Raw genomic sequence first — 23,090 nt, 5'->3', positions numbered from 1 at the left:
GCAGCCCAATTTGGGTGCAAAGGTCAAGCATCCACTGGCCTAGTTTTGCTCATTTTTAACACAGTTAAAACAGCATGAGAGGGCAAAAAAGAAACCATCTGAAGCAGCCACATCAGCATACATCCCTACAATCTAATTGGGGAGGGAAAAAAACCCAACATACTTAGCCTCTGCTCCAGGAATGGCCTGATTGAGAAAGGCGTTTGGCTCACTTGCATTCCCAATGCCAGTCGAGTAACCCGTGAGGTTAACATTGAACTCACGAAAGATATCTGAAAAATGAAGAGGAAAATGAAAGGGAAGTGACTGTACCTGTTTCCCACCAAAGGGAGAAGACCAATGCACTGTACACACCCTCTACTCCTAGGTTATTGGCATTCTCCACTCACCTACATGCACTCAGGGGAAGCATTATTTTGGGCACTTCTGTGCATGACAAGTAGTGCCAAACACCAAACAAATAGTTTAACCAGTTAGTAGAGACTTAGACAGACCTGGGTAAAATTTCTTGCTCCAATTCACACACTGTACAATCTCACTGGTTTCAAGAAAAGCCACAGTTAAGATGTTGAGCACAGTAAGGATCATGGTTTGTGATCCTCCTTCATAATACAGCAGCTAAAGCTTGAATGAGAACTCTCATGCTCAACTGGCAGTGACCATCAGGAGATCCAGAAGAGATCTCAGCTTGACTGGTCTGGGAGGAGCTGTGACAAGTTTCCCTTAGCTGGAAGTGCTGTGCGTTTATCTAATAAGTATGCATCACATACTGATCGCAGATCTGTACATTCAGGGCACTGACAGACATGCAGGTCTCCACTCTAACTCACAGCACTTCACATAGAGTGCCATAAGTTAAAGCAAGCCCCACAACCCAACAGATGTTTACCTGTTGGATTGGGCAGGGGGAGAGAAAACTGAGCTCCACTTTGGAGCCAATCCAGAGGAGGAGCCTGTGTGTAGCCTCTCCCCCTGCAGTCCTACCCCTCTCCTCCCAGCTCCTGTGCTGTCTGTAGGAAGGAAGGAGGAGGGAGCTGTGGGTTGGGGTTTGCCCAACCTGAGCTGGAGGCGGAGGGGGCTGGGGTGGGCCCCAAAATCTATCCACCCCACCTCCAGCTCAGGCTGGGCAAATCCCAGCCTGCAGCTCTCTCCCCCCACTCCTCCCCCTTCCTTTGCACTAGGGATGGGGCTCGGCTGCATCAGCCCAGCCCTGTATCACACTGACAGACTGACCCTAGGAAACACAAGTTCCCTAAGGTGCTCCACTTTGGAGTGCCTTCATCTGATTCCTTATTAGATTAAGTTAATTTTTCATGCAATTGGCCACTTTTAAAGTGTCCTGCAGCCATATACATATGTCATGGCATGGGTGTAGAGCACTTTCAGGGGGTCAATTATGTGGTAAATGCCACTTCTGTCAGAGCTTAGATGCATAGCAGTGAATTATTTCCAGCCCCTCTTCACTCATTATCTTAGCACAGATGCTCAAAATGAGGCAAAAAAAAATGATTTTACATTTTGCATCTCTCAGAGAGAAGAAAGTATGTTGCTACGGAAAGCAATGTTATACTTTATATGTATGGTTATATATATAGTTCCAATTATAAAACAGTTCATACAAAATCAATAACTGATTAATATATATTTTTAAAAAGGGTTAATTATTGTAATAGTATCCAAATATAAAAAATGTGACTCAAAAATATGCTGAAATTTTGTAGTGGATGGCAATATCATTAGTCTGGATTTTGATCAAAAGGAAATGTTAGCAATTCCTAATGCATACATGAGAAAATACTTAGCAATATTCACCTAAGATATCTAGTCTTGGTAAACAGTCTGATACAGAAAGGGACTTATTGACTACTTGCTAAAAGCAAACACAAATCAAGTCACAAAGCAGTCACAGCAAGCTCATTTGCAAGAAGGGAGTGATTTTTTTCCTGTCTGTCCCCAGCTTCACTGATTGTATGAAATTAAATTAAAATAAAATATATACTCTTTCTTTGAAAGGCAAGTCTTGTGAATTATCCCAAGATTTTTTTAAAAGCATAGGAAAACTTCATGGTAAACACACTGCCCAAATCACCACTGTCATGCATCATTTCTCTCTCTCACACATGTTGGTGATTAGACAGGCCAGCAAAACACCTACTTACTCGGCAGAGTTGTCACACTTCCTAATGAGGCATCCCCTCCAACACTGCAATAAGATGGGGAAACAAAGACGAAGTCAGTGGCCTCTAATAAGCTCAGGCTCATGAAAGCTTACGCATTTCTGATTTAGTTAGTCCACAAGCTGCATCTCTACCCTGCCTTCTGCTTAGTAAGACAATTGGTGACAAACCACTCAGATTCTTTTCTCTTTGCCTGGAAAGTAGGAAGGATGGATGATGCTTGGAAGCTATGCGTATTTACAATCAAGTAGAAGGGTCAGGAATGAAAGGACTCATTTAGGAGCTTGACTGAAGTTTTGGCAACAGAGGCATCCATGGGCAACTGGTGCCACCTTAGTCAGGTCCCCCCTCAGCCCATTTCATTGGGGGAGGGAGGGGTCCCCCACAGCCGATTCCATCGACCGGGGGGGGCAGAAAATTCCCTATGGCCAATCACAAGATGGGATGGCTGATCGCTGTGGCTGCAGCTGCTTCTGGAAGTGGCTGAGGCCACTTCTGGGAGCACCTTGGTACTCCACTCCCCAGCTGGCACTTGCAGGGGGGCACCAGTGTCCCGCCTGCCCCCTCTGCCTGTCGCCTAAGTGGCGAGTGTGGCCAGTCAGGGGGTGCACGTGCACCCCTGTGCACCCCCTATGTGCCACCACTGGAGACATCTGTCACAAGGGCTCATGAGGAGGTCTTGTAGCTGAGAGCATGGGTTGAAATAATTAGCTGTAGAACTGCAGAAAAATAAAGATGCTGGGAAGCTGGCTAGTATCAAGTAACTTCTTCAAGGAGGGGAGAGCTGGTTAAAAATGCATGGCTGATAATATTTTCCATGAAAACTGTTACAAAACCAGAAGCTGTCACAAAAACTACCAAACCCAAAATGGAATGTCACAGACTGAAGATTGAAATCAACTCCCCCTCTCTCCCCAACCACCACCAAAAAAGAAAGTTGAGAAGAAAACCAAAGTCTTCCCATGAGAAATGGAACACATTTTCTCACCATCTTTACTTGTGACTTACCTCCAGGACAGCCCCCGATATTCTGTATCCACATCGGAGAGGTTGTTTGGTCCAGAGGCAATTCCATTACCAGCCTTGCCAAAAAAACCCACACACACACAAATGGGAGGTGTAACACTGAACCATTAACAATTTGGTCATTCATATATAATGTGGTGATGTTGTTTATTTTCTAGGCAGTCTTTCCTCAACAGTCTGTCCCGTTTAAGCTTGTGATTCTTTGGCGCACAGCTTTTCAGGAAGAGGGTTATGAGCAAGAGCTTCAAAACTCAAGCCATTTTTTAAACTCAAAGATAGGGGTGTCAAACACCTCAACTGAGGGCTGGATTTGGCCCATGGACCAATCCATCCAGCCCACCAAACTACACTGGGTTGAGGGGCCTGCCACAGAGTCTGGAGACCTTGGGGCTCAGTGGACATGGTGATCAGCAGCAGGAGGGCAAGTGAGGGTTGATAAAGCCCCAGTTGCCCTCCAGCCACTTCACCCATCTGCACTCCTGTGGCCTTGCCTCCCCAGCCACTAGCCCCTGCTGCATTTCCTATGCTGGAGCTGCCACCACGGCACACAACACGCAGCGGGGCAGCTCCAGGTCCAGCATGGGGCACACAGTGGGGCCTAGAGTCACTGCCATGTGTCCCAGGTTGGAGCTGGAGCTGCTGCTGCATGCTCCATGTCAGAGAGAAGCTGTTGCCACCACCACCACCACAGCTTCCTCATGCCCCAAGATGGATCCAGCTCACAAGGAGCCCTGCAGCCTGGATCCAGCCCAGGGCATAAGGTGAGTTCCACATCCCTGCTCTAAGAAATTAATTCTGGATGTGGTAGACAAAATATACAATTGTTTGGCAGACTGCATAGAGGTTTTATTGAAACAACCCTGGACAAACTGTACAGTTCATTTGGGGCTTCTGAAGTAATACAGACCTCCAGCTCAAGCCAATAAAACCCCAGCACTGCATAGTTGCCTGTATGTGAGTACTGTCAAATACAAGGTCAACAGAGCATTCCGCTAACTATGCACTGGGCCCAGTTTTGCCCTCAGATATGTACACACAGCTGGTATTTCTAAGACGACAGAATATATCCACAGTTCCTTAAGCAGTGGTATCTGAGATACTAATATAACACTGTATTCATAACAGGAAACAACAGCAGTATCACAGATACTATCATATGGCAACTATTATAATTGTATGCTGAATAGCTGATTTTAATCAGTACAGTATATTTTTAATCAAATATTCATTGCAAATCTATTTGTTGCAATGGGTGCCTCTATACAGAAATCTACACCAGACCTACCAGGAAGTTGTGCATTATGTACATACAATATGTTCTTATGGTTTTATTATTTAGGAATCAAACTCCTTTTAACATTTCAAAGGGAAGGACACCATCCTCAGTGAGGACTATATCTTGATAAAGGAACTTGTTAGGACTTCACCAAGCATAGTAAAGAGTTTGAGTATTTTCTGAAAAGGGTAAAGCCAGAGGGTTTTCTTTCTTTGCACATTAATATCTTAAAAATGGCAAACAACATTTCACATAACTAGCCCAATCCACAACCTACCTGTCCACTACCCATTTCTCTTTTCCTCCAATTATCAGCCATATTTTAACCATGGAAGAACTGAAGCACAGAAGTCAGATTCTGCACAAGCCTTAAGCATGTGGCTCACTTCAGACATGCACTTAAGTTTCACCGAGGTCAGTGGTACTTACTCCCCTAGTTCAGCAAACCATTTAAGCACGTGCTTGAGTGATTTGCCAAAATCCAAGGCAACTTTGGGAACTAGAATCCAGGAGACCAGAGACCTTGTCTCCTGTTCTAAGCTGTTAGACCTCTGTTCCCTTCCCATGAATGACACTTTCACTGTCAGGCACAAGAACTCAGCTCCACCTGAGCAATCAAATGTGATACTGGTCCACCAAAGAAATCAACAGTAAAAGCACAAAGCTGCTTACAGTCAAAGAATCCCCAAGGGCTGCTATCACTCGCACATCAGCTGGTTTCAAGGCATGCACTGTAAGACAAGAGATGCAGTTAAGCCTGCAGAGGAGGAAGAACTAGGCCTTCACAGGGTTATGAGATGTGCATTTCTGCACTGAGCAGCACCCATGTTACAGTGCTTAAGCAATGAAACAAAAAACTCTCTCCAGCTCATCTTACTATAGGTTAGCAGTAGCATAGGTTCAAAAATACATGTGTGTTAGTCAAAAGTTCTTACTGCTTAAGACAGTTAGCAAAAAACACACGAAGCAAAAGCAAATATCCCCCATGTTGCCCAAAACAAACAGCACATCTCTAACCTTAGAAAGACCAAAATGAACAATATATTATTACAGAGCAGGAATGATGGTACTAAATGCTGCAAGAACAGGATTGCAAAAAAGAGCATGTGTTCATTGACAAGTAAACACTACTAGGTATTCGAGTAGAACCCAGAGAAGGCCAGGCTCCCAACCCATTGTCCTCAGGCACAGATGATACCATTTAAGGGTTTCCACATCCTGGAAATTTTAGATATTGCAGGAATTTAGGCTCTCTTGGAAGATTACCTACAAGCATGGTTTTGGCATCACTTCCTTAATAGAAAGTGATAACTTTGCTGGATGTAAACCTTTTCACATTTCAGGAATTACTTAAATACAAAAAAATAAAACTTCCCTTAAAGTGCAGTTGAAAGAAAAAGTCTCTGAGACCAAACAGGTCAGCCTACCTGAAGTGGGATACGAGATGGAAGGAGCCTGGCCCTCACATAGCAGCTGGCTTCCATGATTCTAAAGGAATAGAGGAAAGGTGAAAGAACCTGAATAATCTTAGCCACAGACATGTAGAAAAGTCAATTAGCTGTCCTCCAGGAGGAGGCAAGCAGAGTAAAACATATCCCTGTTAGCCTGTAATACATCAGACAGACCTTGGCCATGAAAATCAATTTGTCACACACATAAAAATGATTCTTGGTCTTGACAGCAGCATTGCAAAATATATGCAACTGCAGTTTATTATGCAAGCATTGTGGAAAGTTTGAGAGATTTTTTTGCAATGTACAGCTCACAGCCTCCTAAACTGGTTGCCAACTTAGGAGGCTCCTCCAGTGACCAATTTCATATATTGTGCAAACTGTACCTCATCTGGTCTCTGCCCTGGGGGAGCAGCTGAAGGCAGTGGTGGTGTCGTTTCATTGGAGTATGTAATATTACTGTTCTTGTAGGTCTTCAGAAATGGCTGAGCCTATGCAATATGGAAATCTGAGTCAATGCAAAGCTGCAGAAGAATGTTTGGAGCTTTCCATTCACTAGGCCTCAATCCAGTCACATAAAAATTGAAAGCAATCACTTATTCTCAAGAACTTCAAGGGGCCCTGCTGCTCTCCAACAAGCTTTGCAGCATGCAAATCTAAAATCCAAACATCTAAAATATCCAAGCAATGCTCTAGTACCATCTTCATAAAGTAAACAGCTAGAGGACACTTTCAGTGTCTTTACCTGTTTGACTAATAGCATCTCTGATTATTTGGGCCAAAGGCATTGAACAGCTGGTGACTATCCTCAGCTAGCAATCATCAAAGAAGCTCTACTGAATTCAGCAGAGTTATACTGACTCTTACCAACCTAAGCACTGGCCTTTCATTTTTCACTCTCCATTGATGCTGTTTGTGTTTCATATTTCACTCAGTTTGGAGACTGAAACTAAGCTGGTCTGGCTATGCAGGCCCAATTCCCAGCTGTACTAGAACCAGGCCTTGTGTGTAGGGATACAAGGCAAATAAGCAAGGAGGTTTCCTCCTTCTTGCAGTCCTGAGAAGAGGCCAGCCAGAATATCACTGGGAATTATGCACATCCCTGTTGGTGCTAACTATAAACAAAAAGGTAGGGAAGGGGAAAGGACATGGAGTATCTGGTAAGTATCTGGAGGTAGCAGAAATACCACTTTATCATTCACTGTACCAGACCACCTTGTGGGGATGCAAACCACAACAATGCTCTGTTACACAAACCACAGTAATGTAATGTTGCACATATACCTGGCTTGGACATTTGAGGGTTATCACTTCTTCAAGAGCCTGTGCATCCGTCTTCTCTCCATGGGATTCTAGCTGCACACCAGAAAGGAAGAAGGGGACAAAGGAAATGATGAGTGCTGATATGGAAAAGCACAAGGAGCTGTTTATTATCAGCTTTCATGAACTATCCCCATAAGAACTCCAGGAACGTTGCTGTGCATTGCATGTATATTAATCACCCTTTTTACCCACAGAAACATCCATCTAAAGAATCTTGCCTTTAAAGCAGTGTTTCTCAACACTTAGATTCCAGGCACCGCTCAGAAAATGCTAGCGCTTAGTTTTCACTCATGTTTTGACTATGGAAAAATATTAGAGCCATTTTTCTGCTGCAAAGAACTCAGAAAACCCACAACAGGTCAGAATGTATTTAACATTATAGGCAGTCCTCGGACTTACGACACAATTGGTTCCTGAAAACCACATCTTAAGCTGAAACATTGTAACTCAGAACCAATTTTCTCATAAGAAACAATGTTATAAATGGGGGATTGGTTTCTGAACCAAGGCCGGATACCCTGTTTTCATGAAAAATACCCCAGGATTTTGTACTTGATCAATTATAGATGAGTAATATAGCTACATAAATGTGTTTATATTGTAAATAGCAATCATATTGATTTGGAAGGACTTCTTTGAGGTCACTTTACTGGACTTTTTAAGTGCTCTTGGTTGGACTTTTTGAAGGGATCTTGGCTGGAGTCTTCTCAGGAGTCTTGGCTGTAGGTTTTTCTGGAGTCTTGTCTGCTTTCTTAAAGAAAACGTCCAAGGAAGTTTGGACAGATGTTCTCCAAGGAGATGAGTGACACAGCGAACTTCTTCGCTGGCATGGCATCACATCAGATCAAGTGTTGTAAAGTCGAAACTGACGTCAGAAAGTTGAAACAGAGTGTCAATTTATAAATGTAAGTGCGAAATGTTGTAACTTGACATGTTGTAAGTCAAGGACTGCCTGTATATGTATTCCTACTTGAAATCTCTGGGTTTATCTTATGAATCCTGTTTGAAAACCTAACAGTGATAACATTGCATAGCACCATGAGGCACCCTTGAAAAGATCTCAAGGTACCTGCAGCATCCTGGTTGAGAATCACTGCTTTAAATTACAGTTTACATATAAAGTGATGAATTTCTATGATATGTGTAAGGCGAGTGGTGAGAATAATGCAAAACCTGGCACTTTGATTATCTTCTGAATATACTCAGCCTTAACAGATCCTGGGATACAATCTTTTAATAGAGTTGGTTTGTGTTCAGGTAGATTTACTTTAAATAAACATTGTTTCCCCTTTAGAACCCAGTTCCATTTTCAGCAGAGCTAGAACTGTCTTCGTGGTGGCTCATTGTGCTTTGCTGCTAAAGGACAGGATAGGGACTGATGTGCTTTCCATGGTCTTACCATGTTGTTCCACAGGGCACGGGCAGCCTGAGAATGAGCCTTTTGGTGGAAGTGGAAACAGTCTGGGGCAAAAAATGAGGCATCAGGCAATCCTTCCTAAGGAAAGAGACACCTGCTGTCACAAGAGGGGTAAGAATAGGACCAAAAACATTGGCACAACAACGCATTATCACATTCCTCTCCCAAATAAAACTCCCAGTTACCCTAGAATTTAAAAGCAGCCAGGAAGGCCTCCAAAACCAACACTGTTACAAACATAGATCAGATCAAGCTGCTTACCTAGGGAATGAAAAGGTGTGTGGAGTTTTTAGAAATATGATTTACAGCCTTATGATTTATCCCATTTGCTGAGTCACTGACCAGGGTTAGGTAGGCCCTCAGTAATATTACCCATGATCTCTCCCCGCTTCAAAAGCATTTCTGGTCACTCTAGATCTAGGATCAATTGAAGCTTAAATGTTGGACAAATTAACATAGCGGAGTCCTGATGGCCAAAGTTCCCAGTGCAAGAGACACCAGAGACTCTCCCTAAAGCACTGGAATCCTTTCTGTTACACTGACCTCCTGTCATTGGGGTTTGCTCTTGAATTACCAGGGCTCTTTGACTCTATCTGATTTCCCAGGACAGGTAACCAGAGCTGCTGCTTCAGCAGGAGCCCACCCCTGCCCCAGCCCTGGCAAAATCTGTGGGCAAGGAAGGAGCCCCCCAGGGGGCACTTGCCTGCCTGTACACAAATGCCAGGAGCTTGGGGAATAAGCAGGAGGAACTCATCCTCCTGCTCAGTGCAAACAATTACGATGTCATAGGGATAACGGAGACCTGGTGAGACTCCACCCATGACTGGACCACGGGGATAGATGGCTATACCCTGTACAGGAGGGATCATGTAGAGAAAAGGGGCGGGGGTGTAGCTCTCTATGTTAAGGAAAGCTACACATCCCTGCAAGCCAATATTGGTGACCAGGGTGGACGGCTGGAGACCCTCTGGGTTACAATCTGTGGGGAACACGGCACAGGGGACACAATGGTGGGAGTCTACTACAGACCTCCCACCTAAAGTCCTGAGCTTGACCAGGAGTTTGCCCGGGAACTGGCTGAGGCCGCATGCTCCAGGACCATGGTTGTCATGGGTGACTTCAATTACCCGGACATCTCGTGGGAGGATCGCTCAGCAAAATCTGAGCAGTCGCAGAGCTACCTCTCGTGCGTGGATGACCTCTACCTGACTCAAGAAGTCTATGGGCCAACGAGAGGCAAAGCGCTGCTCGACCTGGTGCTGGCTACTGGGGATGGCCTAGTCGGCGACCTAGTGATCGATGGGAAGCTGGGTGACAGCGACCACAAGCTGATCACCTTCACCATCCGCCGAAAAGCTGGCAAGTCAGTCAGCAACACGGAAGTCCTTGACTTCAGGAAAGCCGACTTTGACAAGCTCAGGAGGCTTGTCAGTGAGGCCCTAAGGGACCATGACCATGGGGAGAGGGGAGTTCAAGAAGAGTGGTTGCTCCTCAAGGGAGCGATCCTCAATGCACAAACTAAGTCTATTCCATCTCGGAGGAAAGGCAGCAAGAGGGCACAGCAGCCCCCCTGGCTCTCCAGGGACCTAGCAGACCTCCTGAGGCTAAAAAGAAAGGCCTACAAAGGATGGAGGATGGGAGTCACCTCCAAGGAGGATTATTCTGCACTGGTCCGGTCCTGTAGGGAGCAGACCAGGAAAGCCAAGGCTGCAACTGAACTCCAACTAGCTTTGAGCATCAAGGACAATAAAAAGTCCTTTTTCAGATATGTGGGGAGCCGGAGGAAAAGCAGGGGCAACGTTGGACCCCTGCTGAACCAGATGGGGCAACTGACAACTGACGCCCAGGAAAAAGCCAACCTATTAAATAGGTACTTTGCGTCGGTCTTTCATCAGCCCCATGGGACGCCCGTGCCCGCTACAGGGCCGGGAAGTCCGGATGAGGGTGATCCCCTGCCCTCCATTGATGCTGACTTCGTGAAGGAACATCTTGAGAAGCTGGATACCTTCAAGTCAGCTGGCCCTGACAATCTTCAACCCAGGGTACTCAAGGAGCTGGCGAGCATGATAGCCCAGCCTCTAGCGCGGATCTTTGAAAACTCTTGGCGCTCTGGTGTAGTGCCCAAAGACTGGAAGAAGGCCAACGTGGTGCCTATCTTCAAGAAAGGGAGGAAAGTGGATCCGGCTAACTATAGGCCCATTAGCCTGACTTCTATCCCGGGGAAGATCTTAGAAAAGTTTATCAAAGAGGCCATCCTTAATGGACTGGCCGACGCCAACATCTTAAGGGATAGCCAGCACGGGTTTGTTGCAGGTAGGTCTTGCTTGACCAATCTCATTTCCTTCTACGACCAGGTGACCTATCACCTGGCCAAGGGAGAAGAGATTGATGTCATATATCTTGACTTCAAAAAAGCCTTTGACCTGGTTTCCCATAATCACCTCTTAGAGAAACTGGCCATTTGTCACCTTGGGTCCTCCACGATCCACTGGCTGGAAAACTGGCTCCGGGGTCAGACCCAGAGGGTAGTAATTGATGGAAGTCACTCATCGTGGTGTCCTGTGACCAGTGGGGTCCCCCAAGGCTCTGTCCTTGGACCCATACTGTTCAACATCTTCATTAATGATGTGGACACTGGAGTCAGAAGCGGACTGGCCAAGTTCACTGATGACACCAAACTTTGGGGAAAAGCATCCACACCAGAAGACAGGCGGATGATCCAGGCTGACCTGGACAGGCTCAGCAAGTGGGCGGACGAGAATCTGATGGTGTTCAACGCTGATAAATGCAAGGTTCTCCACCTTGGGAAGAAAAACCCGCAGCATCCTTATAGGCTCGGCAGTGCTATGCTGGCCAACACTATGCAAGAAAGAGACTTGGGGGTCATCATTGATCACAAGATGAACATGAGCCTGCAGTGCGATGCTGCGGCTAGTAAAGCGACCAAAACGCTGGCTTGCATCCATAAATGCTTCTCAAGCAAATCCCGGGACATCGTTCTCCCCCTGTACTCGGCCTTAGTGAGGCCGCAGCTGGAGTACTGCGTCCATTTTTGGGCTCCACAATTCAAAAAGGATGTGGAGAAGCTTGAGAGAGTCCAGAGAAGAGCCACGCGCATGATCAGAGGTCAGGGAAGCAGACCCTACGATGACAGGCTGAGAGCCCCGGGGCTCTTTAGCCTGGAAAAGTGCAGGCTCAGGGGTGATCTGATGGCCACCTATAAGTTTATCAGGGGTGACCACCAGTATCTGGGGGAACGTTTGTTCACCAGAGCGCCCCAAGGGATGACTAGGTCGAATGGTCATAAACTACTACAAGACCGTTTCAGGCTGGACATAAGGAAGAATTTCTTTACTGTCCGAGCCCCCAAGGTCTGGAACAGCCTGCCACCAGAGGTGGTTCAAGCGCCCACATCAAACACCTTCAAGAGCAAAGTGGATGCTTATCTTGCTGGGATCCTATGAACCCGGCTGATTTCCTGCCCTTTGGGCAGGGGGCTGGACTCGATGATCTTCTGAGGTCCCTTCCAGCCCTAATGTCTATGAAATCTATGAAATATAAGCAAGATGCAATTCTAGTGATTCAGCAAAGGTTCACCAGGTCTGAGTTTGGTTTGTTATTCTTACCTTGGTCTTGGGCATTGACACTTTTTCCAGAAATGGCTGCACAACCACTGTGAAGTCTTCCTTTGTGTCATACCTTCCACTTTCAACTAGTTGGTGGGTTCCCTCCTGAAGAAGCAAGAAAAGTAATGACTGGTCCTTTTCTTCCATTCTGTATATTAAGCCACATGCCAGCCTCCATCTCCTCTAGTCTCTTTATTCTAAATGAAAGCCTAAACTAAGTATGTTACCCATCTTGTGCTATGCAAAGCAAAAAGTACATGGGCTTCATGAAGAACTGCTTTGCAAAAACACAGGTTAGAGAGCAATTATTTCATATTCCTTAGCAGAAAAAAAAAAAATACTGTGTGGCCTGCAGATGACCTCTTGGGCAAAAAAAAAAAAAAAAAAAAAAAAAAAAAAAATCAATCAATCCATTCAGCTATGTAGGGCCTCACTTTCATTAGTTAAAGTTCACACAGCAAGAGGTAGCAGAGATTCTCCTGGACCTACTGAAATGCTGTAAATTACGCTGCCTTCCCATCATGGGGGTTCATTATTGAATTACCAGGGCTCCCTGATTTAATCTGATTCTTAGTGAGAGAGGTAACCAGGGTTGTGGCTTCCACTGGTTCTGTGAAATAATGCCAGTTTCCATGGTACGCTCAAATTTTATTTTCCTCCTTTGGCTCAGTGACTTTCTGAATTGCATTTTTAGCGCCCTCCAGAAATGTATTTCCCTACATCCCTTTCCTTGTCCTCACTTGTGCCCCTGCCAGACCAATTCAGGGTGACTTCAATAAACCAACGTATCCTATAGTATGTGACAACAGGATTGTTCCACCATCTTTACTAGACATTAGACATTAACTAATGCCTTGGTCAGTCACTTTGAGCAGTATCATTGTGAGAACCATCTGCTTATTATTCCCTGCAGAGCTAAATGAGACTACTGCTAGGAGAAAAGCACAGAAGGATTATTAAGCAATTCACACTAACTCTCTTAATATTTCCCTTTGCCTTACCTGATATCTTCTATTAAAGGACTTTAGCATCTCAGTTTCAGTGGAATTGGCATCATACTTCAATAGACAAGGACACAGACTCCTGTGGGATGAAAAAAATCCTATATCTTTCTGCTGAATTTCTGCTGGACCTTTTTCTTTCACACCCAGACATACAAAAACTGATTGAAAAGCCCACAGAGCTTTAGGCTTCTCAAAAGGTAGGTTTTACCAAAAGGCTCATCTATAATAACGCAGATCTCCCTTTTCTGTATTTTGCACAACGAATATGGCTACACTGAAAGTTAATCACAGTTATTATGGGCAAAGTTGTTAATGTAAGGTGAGGAAATGGTTACCGTAGAAGATAAACCACTGCAGTCAGCATTCTTGGGCACATCATGCAGCATAATTCACTTTAGTGGGAAAGTGCAGGTGTAATTAAACACAATTTCCACAGGCTGGCACCAGTTTCCCTCATCTCAGTTGGGGTGAAAACCTTCTCGTTTAGTCCGGTGCGAAGCAGATAATATTCGCTTTGGATTCAAATTCAGACGATTCAGGGGACTTAGATTCGATTCGGTGATTTGAATCACTGTCCCGAATCAATTCAGCCAAATTTGACTCAGAGATTCAGCTGCTTCCAAATCTCTGAATCAGCCAGGCCCATCCCCCCCAGCCCGGCAATGGCTGCTCCGCCTGCCCCAGCTCCCAGCTGTTTGAAAGAAAAAGCCCTGACTCAGCAGATGCTGCCGGGCAGGGGGCGATTCCTGCTGCCCCACACTGCCCCATGCTGCATGGGGGCTTGTGCAGAGCCTCCCGCCCCCCCAACCCTCCCCGCCCCAACCTAGCACCCCCCACCACAGCTCCGGTCCTTTAAGAAAAACAAAAAACCCCCGAGAAAACCCCTTGGACTCACCATTCCTGCCCTGCAGGGGGGATACCCGCTGCCCCCTACTGCCCTGTGCCATGTGGGGGGCTCTGCCCCTGAAGCTCCAAGGTTGCTGCAGGAATGGTGAGTCTCAGGGCTTTTCTCAGTTTTTTTTTTCTTAAAGGGCTGGAGCCACGGTGGGCAGGGCAGCTATGGGGAGGCTGGGGGGCAGGGGGGGAAGGAGGGAAGAGGGGCTCGTGCAGAGCCCCCCATGCAGCCTGGGGCAGCTGGAGCTGTGGTGGGCAGGGCAGCCACAGGGCAGGCTGGGATGGGGGGGAGGGGGAAGAAGGGGAGAGGGGCTCGTGCAGAGCCTCCCATGCAGTGTGGGATAGTGGAGGGCAGCTGGGATCGCCCCCCACCCAGCAGCACCCGGTGAGCCAGGGCTTTTCTTTTTTTTTCCCAAGTGCAAAGAGCTGGGGCAGGTGGGGCAGCCATTGCAGGGCTGAGGAGGATGGACCTGGCTGATTTGGAGATTCAGCTCCTAATTAGATTTGGCCAAATTGATTCAGGACAGTGATTCAAATCACCTAATCAAATCACTGTCCCCCGAATTGGCCGAATCTGAAGCAAATACTAGCCGCTTTGCACAGGCCTACTGAGCAGCTATGTCAGAGAAATTTACCTCTGCATGCCATTTGTGTACAGAGCTATGCTGTATTTTGAACTGTGTGTCAGTAACATGCTGTTCATTATCCTTCCATGCAGTGCTTGTTCAAATTGCTAGAGCAATTCATCCCCTTGTTGACATAAACGCTACAGTTTCTCTGTCTCTGGCACATACACGTGTGCGTGTATATATAAAATGACTACAGCAGAGCATTTGAAAAGGATGGCAAAGGTTACAGATAGCGTGAGATAATCATGTTTCTAAAAGGAGCAGAGAAATTCATTTCTAATCTCACAGGCTTTCATCCTGCCCCTGTTTGGTGATTAAAATCTTGGGATAAGTTTGCAGCTGTACAACAAGTGACCTGTATTAAAGGGAAACTGCAGCAAAATACAGAAGATATTCTAAGCCTGGAGTGCCCTGCCTTTGGGAGAGGAAGAACTGCTTTCCTACTGATAAGTAACAGAGAGCAACTAAATCACAGCAAAAGGTCTGCCTTGTACTTGCTCCCTCTGTGCATTCAACAATAGGGCCCTCCAGGTCTTCCATGCATCCCCTCTCCCACCCATGGCTACTGTCAGACTGCCATGCAGTCTCCAGTGTCCCTCACAACAGAAGAGATACAGGATCTAGCTGTGAGGAATGCAACATGGATTTTTATTGAGGCTGCTGAGCCCAGAAGAGACTTTGTGGTTCTCCCCTATGTCCCCAAGTCCAAGCTAATCATCACAGTCTGTGCTGCCTACTACAGGATTTCCCCAGCTCCTGGCTTGTGTGCTAATAAAAATGATTACAAAGGTTGCTCTGCGTATGGGAAAATGGAGAGATCTCTCACTTCTTCCTCCTACAGATGGAAGGGAGGAAGATATTACTCAGTCCTTCACTCTCACCTTTCCTACCTGCTGTTGGGAAAAAGAAAGCTGCCACAGTGTCAGTCAGACCAGAGTTGCTTATACTGCATCCTCTGTCCCAGACAGCATGGGTAGCCTACTGACATTTCAGACTGCACTGACTCTGCATGAGGTTCAAGATGAACACAGCGTGGACCTGTGTATTGTCCAGGAGTCACACGTGGTGCCATGATGAAACACATGCAGCTAAAAAGCAACAGGGAGGTGACTAAACATCCTGCCAAACTAATTGAAAGACTAATTAACAACCCAGCTACTAACCACCAGCTGGCGAGACAGATGATACCTATTAGGGAATATATGGGGAAAATCAAGAGACTTTAAAGCTATGAATAGGAATGTTCTAAGATGTAAATATAACTGGATTAATTTGATTAGTCCCCCCCCCCCCCCCCCAAAAAAAAAAAAAATCAGTACCTTAATACTGTTGAAACTCTGTGGTGCCTTTATCAAATGAGGCAATGCTGAGCTCTATCTGCTGTGTGTTAATCTGTTTCACAGTTGGAGATCCACTTTACTGAGGAATCATTACAATGATTCAGCAGAAAAAGAGAGCAGGAAGGGGAAAGACAGACAGATGTTTCTAAATCCAGAAGTGAAGTTAGAATGTATTCTGCAAAGGGATGCATTCATACACAGAGAGAGTGAGAGAGTAGTGTTTAACTCTCTGAACTATTGAAGCCCTATCCCTTAAAGAAGACAACTTTGCTCCTTTTCCTCGACCATGGTGAGCGCTATAATAACCATTTTCAAACCTCATGAGCGCCCTTGGACAATTAATGCTCGCCTCCTGATACAGCTCGCGTAGGGTTATTATGCGAAGCACTGTCACCAGATTCACAAATGTCCGAGGTACCTGCCAAGAGAATAGACAAATCCAAAGCAAGCTTACTGAGACCAAGAGTGCTACCTCTGCTCTTTCCAGGGCAGCCAAGCAGACCTGGAATTAGCCACATCATCCTATTGCTACTATAACAAACATCTTAGTTTACAGGTCCAAACAGGCTTTGTTATCCACAGTGTTCAAAAGGCTGTCTGAGTGGCTAACCTCAACCCCAAGAGATCCTAAATTGTGGTACTGCTGCCTTGTCCTATCAAATACAGTTTTGGCTACTGAAGCTAATGATTCTAAAAAGATCCTGAGTCTCCTTCTTGATTACAAGAGTCTGATTCTCTTCCCAGTGTTCAGAAGCTCTTTAAACCTTTGATTAATCTAATTGATTTCAGCATGAAGTGGGATATCAGACTATTTTACTTAATAATTATTAAAAATAGGGATGGTGTTGTGCTGTTTAATGAATGAGCAAAGAAATGACTTCCAGGCATTGCAATTGTCTGGCTATTAAATACTATATATTTGTCCCAATTGTTAAAATCTCTTTCCATGATTTGATTGTAGTCCATTTCCTCACCTCTCTCACTATGAAATGCTTTTCTAAAATAGGTTCTACGTGTCTCACAGATTATTATATGCATGCACAGGGGCACAGCAATTCTGCCCATATTCCAGCAGGAAGCTTATTATGATGATACATCACCACTTTAGAACTAATTTTTGAAGTTCTAGATTTTGGGTTTCCCCAGGTAGATTAATAGAAAATTTTGCTTTTTACCTCTTTATGAAGCATATCCAAAGCTGTTTGTATGTTTCTGGTAAAGTTCTCAGGAGAAAAAGTTATCTGTTGAAGCAAAAAGGTTGAATTTCAGTGTGTTCATTGTAGTTTAGTCAGGGAGGCATGGTAGCTGCTTGTTAGGGTCTCAAACAACAGCAGCTGAACTCCTAACTCTTGATTTAAGTGCATCTGCCACATCAGTTGTTTTGGAGATCTCTGGTTGCCTCAGCAATTTCTATGGGTGTAATCTCCATAGGGCTTGGCAACCACAGGATGCCACTAATGGAGTACCTTCTGCTGGAATTATCAGATGTCCAGCTTCCCCGACTCTTCATTCTTGTTTACAGTCAGTATGAAAAGCAAAGCAGTCCTATCACTAACCAGGATTGCCATCAAGAGAGATCAGTCTGAAGAAAAACATTCACAGATAATCCAATATAAAAAAGTAAATTTGTAATTCTAACCGAGGTGTGAGGACTATTAGTAACATGCCTCCCATGAATATTGCATTACAAAGCACGCCCCATGTAAAGAAATGTATCAGGAAGAGAACAGACCAACCGCAGTTGCTTCCTCAGCTTCACAAAGGGTATTTGTACCCGAAAGCTTGCAAAGAATTTTTCCAACTATTTGAATTGGTCTAATAAAAGATAGGTTTACCCAAAGAACCTTGTCTGCCTATGTCCTTAGACCAACATGGCTGCAACTTATACTCCTCATAGGAACTGAGGAATTTATTTGGGATACGATCCTTTTGTACATGGCAAGGGCTTTCCCTACAGTATATCTGAGTGGTTTATATTGTAGCTATAATTATCTTACATAACTAGCCTTTCCCCCCTTCGTTTATGAGAATATTCTATGGTCAAATAGACCTCAGCATTAGAAATGTTTCTTGCCTTGAAGTTCATCCATAATTCTTGCCTCAATTCGTGCCAATTCTCCTAGGTTCAGAGGGTTGGACTGAGTTGCTCTTGCATACTCTCTAGCTCTCTCATGGGGACTTTGTAATGGCTCTTTCTTTGCTGTTTTTTGTTTGTTTTTTGTTTTTTACAGAGAATCAGAAATCTAGAATAAAAAGTATATGTTGGGCTATTTGTATGTGGGGAAGGCAACAAGGTGCTATCACTGTGTGAAAAGTTCATGAGGGAGATGTGACATTACAGGACACGTGTAGAATGCAAGCTTGCTATCAGGTGGTTTGACAGCATTGGCATGATGGATGGAACCACACCCATGCTCTTGTAGCTATAGCAGACACGCCATACTGGATGCTGGCAATCTGAGGGATGGAAGGAGACAGAAGAATCCTTTGGCAGTTTATTTTGCCTATGTACAGAAAGATCTGATTAGATCAAGAGAAAGTTAATCATACTTTATCGCAAAATAAATTAGCCCCAATCTCATAGCTCACGCTTGTTCTTAAAGATACTGTTTCGCTTTATCTAAAGCTGAGGTTGAACGACCTCCAGGTCTCAGAGGTGGGCGGGGAACAACACTCATGCAGCCACTTGAGGTTTAGTTCACCATATATGCCCAGCTGAACTCCAGTACCCCACTCTCTGGAATGCAGACAGTACCAAACAGCAATGCCATTGTCTGCTCATGCTGCAGGCAGCTCTAAGATCCCTGGTGACTTACAGGATCATTGCAGAATTTGCACAGGTCATTTCCTCCTATAAAAAGTGTTACGAGCTTCCAGTCTCCCTGGAAATTTATTCTCTGCATTCAGAAAAAAAAACAAAAAACCAACGAGAGAGAGAGAGAGAGAGAGAATGATAAACATGAAAGAAGAAATGGATCAACCATAAGCTAACAGGAAATAAATATTTCTTTGGTGCATGGGCTACATCCTTTCCTGTGTCTGTATAGCAATAAGATGTTCCAGTCACAACTGCAAGGCTTTAGGTCCCATCACAGTATAAATACAATTATAATTACAGGTTTACCATTTCAGTGATATCTCTCAGACGCTTCAGAGAGCTCTTGCTGAAGCTCCATTGATGACTTCGTTCATTATAAATCAATAAAAATTAGATTGACTGTTCCAGGAGCTCTGAGGCTATGTCTTCATTGCAATAAGAGATGTTTTGTTACGGTTTTTTAATAGTGGGAAAGATAAAAGCTATTGTAGCTGACCTGCTGTAGAATCCTAGTGGAGACAAGGCACTTGAGTTTTTACCATAAGGTAAAAGTAGGCAAAGTCAACTGGAAATAGGATATTTTGCTAACCTCATTTCATTATGCCATAGTAAAAAAAATATGGTGTATTTTCTCTATTAGGATTTTTACATTGGGAAAGGTAAGGCGTGTTAGTTAGTGAAAATACAGCTTTCTGGCAGGGAAGATACAGGGTTCAGACATGCCTTAGTCAAATAGACCTGGTCCACAGGTGAATACTAAGGCCATTTATAGGCGTTATGTTTTTTTAGGTTTCATTTGGACTATAGCCATCACTATATACAGCTAGGCGTCTGTAGTCTGAATTTAAATTGGCTCCAGTCTGAATTAAATAATTCTCATTGAATAATGATTAAAGTTAATGCAGACTAGGGCAGTCCAAATTAGGCAATTTAAACTGTATCAATTAATACGTATATATGGCAGGTATCTAGGGCTTGCTCTTGCTTGTACCCACCACCAGGTGTAGCAAGTGAGCACAGTTTTGTGACCCTGATTGTGAGTGGTGGGCAGTGTCCCGCTCCCTGCCATCTCTACTGCAGAAGTGGAGAAGTGCAGAAAAACCTCCCTAATGACCAATGATCATCCATTAACCCTTAATTCAAATTTAAATTTAATTCGAACTGTGTGATGTGAATCAATTAACATGGATTAGAAAACAGCATGTCTATAAATGGCCTAACAGTTCAATATTAGTGCAATAAAGAAGGCAGGATGGCAGATAAGCAGCAACTGGTTAACAGGGAGTTATGAAATTTGCCAGTTCATCTCTAGTGACTGGGAAATGAGAGATTCTGCTTTAGATACTGCCACATGGTTTGGTCTCAAAATTGACACAGTTTGATCAGAAAAGTCCCTCCACGTTCTAAATAGTTATCTTAAAAGAAGGTTTAAGTAAAAGAAAAGGGAACTCTAGAATTGAATTGCCTCTGAAGCCTGATAAAAATATGCTGCTTCCTGTTTAAGTATTCATAGAAAAAAGTATTTGCAATTGTTTGCCTTGTGTAATGTTGCCAAGTCAATAGGTATAACAGGAAATTCACAGGGGTGGGAGAATACTGATTAGATGCGATGGCAAACACTAGTTTGAATAAAACCAGTCACATTATTTCATTGTTAACTGCAATCCCTTTTAATCATGTTTCAGAAACATCTGTGAAACAAAATTTTGTTTACAAGAAAGTGCACAGAGAAAGAAGGCACGATAAATATTTTTGCAAATATGTATTCACCAGCGGGTTTACATTGGACATGTCATGTAATTATCTTGAAAGCTGTTTGGATGCCTCTCGGATTCACAGTTGGGAAGCCAAAATAGCATCATGTGACTTAGGTTACTGATCTCAGAGGCACACTTATTGAATTACAAATGACAAACTTTCAAAGCAATAGCTGAGGTGAAAAGTTTGTGAGCTGACATGTGACCTATAAGTAGATAAGTTTCACAAACCATTAATGAGATAATTCTGAACAACAAACGTGTAAAAAGTCAATAATAATTTATGGTTAATTTACAAACAAAAATAGTGACTACTTGGTTAAAAATATGACATAGATCACCCTTACCCTGCTTCAGAAATTCACTAAACAGGAAATGAGTGTCATTGGGTGCAACTATTGTCTTCAACATGGTCAAGTGACTCTGCTTGCTGACAAAAGATGCATGTTCAACATAGGATAAATTATGTTGAACACGAGGATAAATTAACAATTTTAGATATGCCACAGTAAAATCCTAGTGGAAACAAGGTTCTGTATTTTGATTTTCAGGTAAATGAGGCAAGGCCAGTTACAGGCTGGGGATATTGTACTGGACTTGTCTAGCTACCTTGCAGTAAAAACTACAGCAAGCTCATCTCCACTGGGGTTTAACCGTGAGATAACTATCACACCTTTGTAAAACTCCTATCTTTTCAGCAGTAAGAGAAAGCCCAAATGACTGCATGCTGAACCAGACTCTTCACCAGCAGATGCTGTACTCCATCTAATTCACCACTGCCCTACCCATAATTTTCTGCCTTGCATTCAAAAACTTGTCTAAGTCTATCCCAACCATACAGTTGGTCCAATAAGAGATAACGCCTGCAGAAATGTTTGCCTCTCATAATTCCTGGGCTATCCTAGCCACAACAACACGTCAACACTACCATATCTTACTTAAAAGATATTCATTGTCGGCTGAGACTCACCACATCATTCTTCATCAGGTCCACTAGTTTCCGAACCTGTGCAGGGACATCCCTAAACATTGAAAGAGAGGGGCACATCTGTAACACTCCATGGGAAATGGGACATTAAGGAAAGCAGATGAACAAGCAGACTTTATGGAAGCCCTTAAAAGAATATGGTAAAAAATGGAAAACTTCAGTTTTCAGCTCCTAAAAATATGGTTCCAGAAATAGGCCACATCTAGAGATGGAACTGGACCTTTACAATAGAATGAGGAATCAATGCAGTGCAGGCTTCAGGGGAAATATGGGTCTGCCAATGAATCACACACAAACACAGCAGATTTTTACGTGTAATTATGCTTTAGAAAACAATCATCTCTTTTCACTTGTTGTTTTATTTGTATCACAGTATAAACAATTGAAAGGATGCAGCTTATCAGGATAATCTCTCTCAGAGCAGTGATAACTGTCATAAAGACCTCTCCCTATCCTTACTAGATTAGTGTTATTATATAAGATATTGCATGGCATCAACCTGGTAAAGCACAGTAGCACTGATATGTTTGCACAAGAAAGGCTGACATGCATTTCATTGATGACTGAATGTGGTCCACTGACTAACTTTAAGCAGCTTCTGGCCTTGTCTATCTCAGCTTCTGCATGAAATCTTGTTCCCACTGCCAACTAGACAAGAACCTTAGTGATTTCAACAGAGCCAGGATTTCATCATTTTGGCAAAGGTCAGGATAGATATGCACCTTTATGAGCCATCTAAATCAGAGATGTATAGCATAAGTTTTCATAAGAAGAGGGCTTACATCATCAGATGCTGTGAAGAGATGGCAGGAAGCAAAGCTGCTAAACAGAGGACTCAGACAGAAGGGACAATTTTCACCCGATCTGGCCAAGGAAAGCAGTTTATAGCCATGACCAAACACAAGTGCACAGCTGCAGACAGCTACAAAAATGGATCTGACCCCTTATTGCTTGAGGGGTCAGATGAAGACATTTCAAAACAGTTCATCTACTGTAACTTCTGTCTGCGCTGCCTGCCAGCCTCAAGCTGTTTTCAGAGCAGGAGGGGGGAAAGGGAGCAGAGGGAGTTCAGTCTGGGAGTTTTTTTCAGCCCCCATTGGAGGGTGGGTTAAGTGTATTGGAGCCCTGCCCCCCCCCAAGGCGGGGGACTCCAATTCACTCACCCCACCCTCCAGTGCTGGCTGGGGAACCCCTAGAATGAGTTTCCTCTGCTCCTTTCCCTCCTCCCATTCTGAAAACTTTGCACTTAGCAGGGTGGAGGAGCCATTGCAACTGATTGTAGGCTGAAGCCAGCAGGTAGATTCCCCGTCCCCTGGAACCAACAGTGAACTTCTGTTTGTTCCAAGAGATCGTTGTAACTCAGA

At 44.2% G+C, this 23,090-nt stretch overlaps 1 protein-coding gene across 1 annotated transcript in view; it reads right to left on the bottom strand.

The window, feature by feature from the left end:
- The window catches only part of PLB1 (phospholipase B1), a 96,973-nt gene that overhangs the window by 50,832 nt on the left and 23,051 nt on the right, over positions 1–23,090 (bottom strand). The window contains exons 11-24 of the mRNA XM_014597985.3: positions 21,709–21,760; positions 18,980–19,060; positions 17,339–17,404; positions 16,481–16,581; positions 13,298–13,379; positions 12,297–12,401; positions 8,653–8,748; positions 7,215–7,286; positions 6,317–6,421; positions 5,907–5,967; positions 5,152–5,210; positions 3,186–3,259; positions 2,160–2,203; positions 164–272 (exon numbers count right to left, since the gene is read on the bottom strand). Coding sequence (XP_014453471.2) covers positions 164–272; positions 2,160–2,203; positions 3,186–3,259; positions 5,152–5,210; positions 5,907–5,967; positions 6,317–6,421; positions 7,215–7,286; positions 8,653–8,748; positions 12,297–12,401; positions 13,298–13,379; positions 16,481–16,581; positions 17,339–17,404; positions 18,980–19,060; positions 21,709–21,760 — 1,107 coding nt within the window. The remainder of the gene's footprint in view (positions 1–163; positions 273–2,159; positions 2,204–3,185; positions 3,260–5,151; positions 5,211–5,906; positions 5,968–6,316; positions 6,422–7,214; positions 7,287–8,652; positions 8,749–12,296; positions 12,402–13,297; positions 13,380–16,480; positions 16,582–17,338; positions 17,405–18,979; positions 19,061–21,708; positions 21,761–23,090) is intronic.

Source organism: Alligator mississippiensis, chromosome 1 (genome assembly GCF_030867095.1).
Source record: "Alligator mississippiensis isolate rAllMis1 chromosome 1, rAllMis1, whole genome shotgun sequence".
NCBI classification, from domain to species: domain Eukaryota; kingdom Metazoa; phylum Chordata; order Crocodylia; family Alligatoridae; genus Alligator; species Alligator mississippiensis.
Note: the sequence above shows the minus strand (reverse complement) of the source record. Positions and strands in the feature narration are given on the sequence as shown.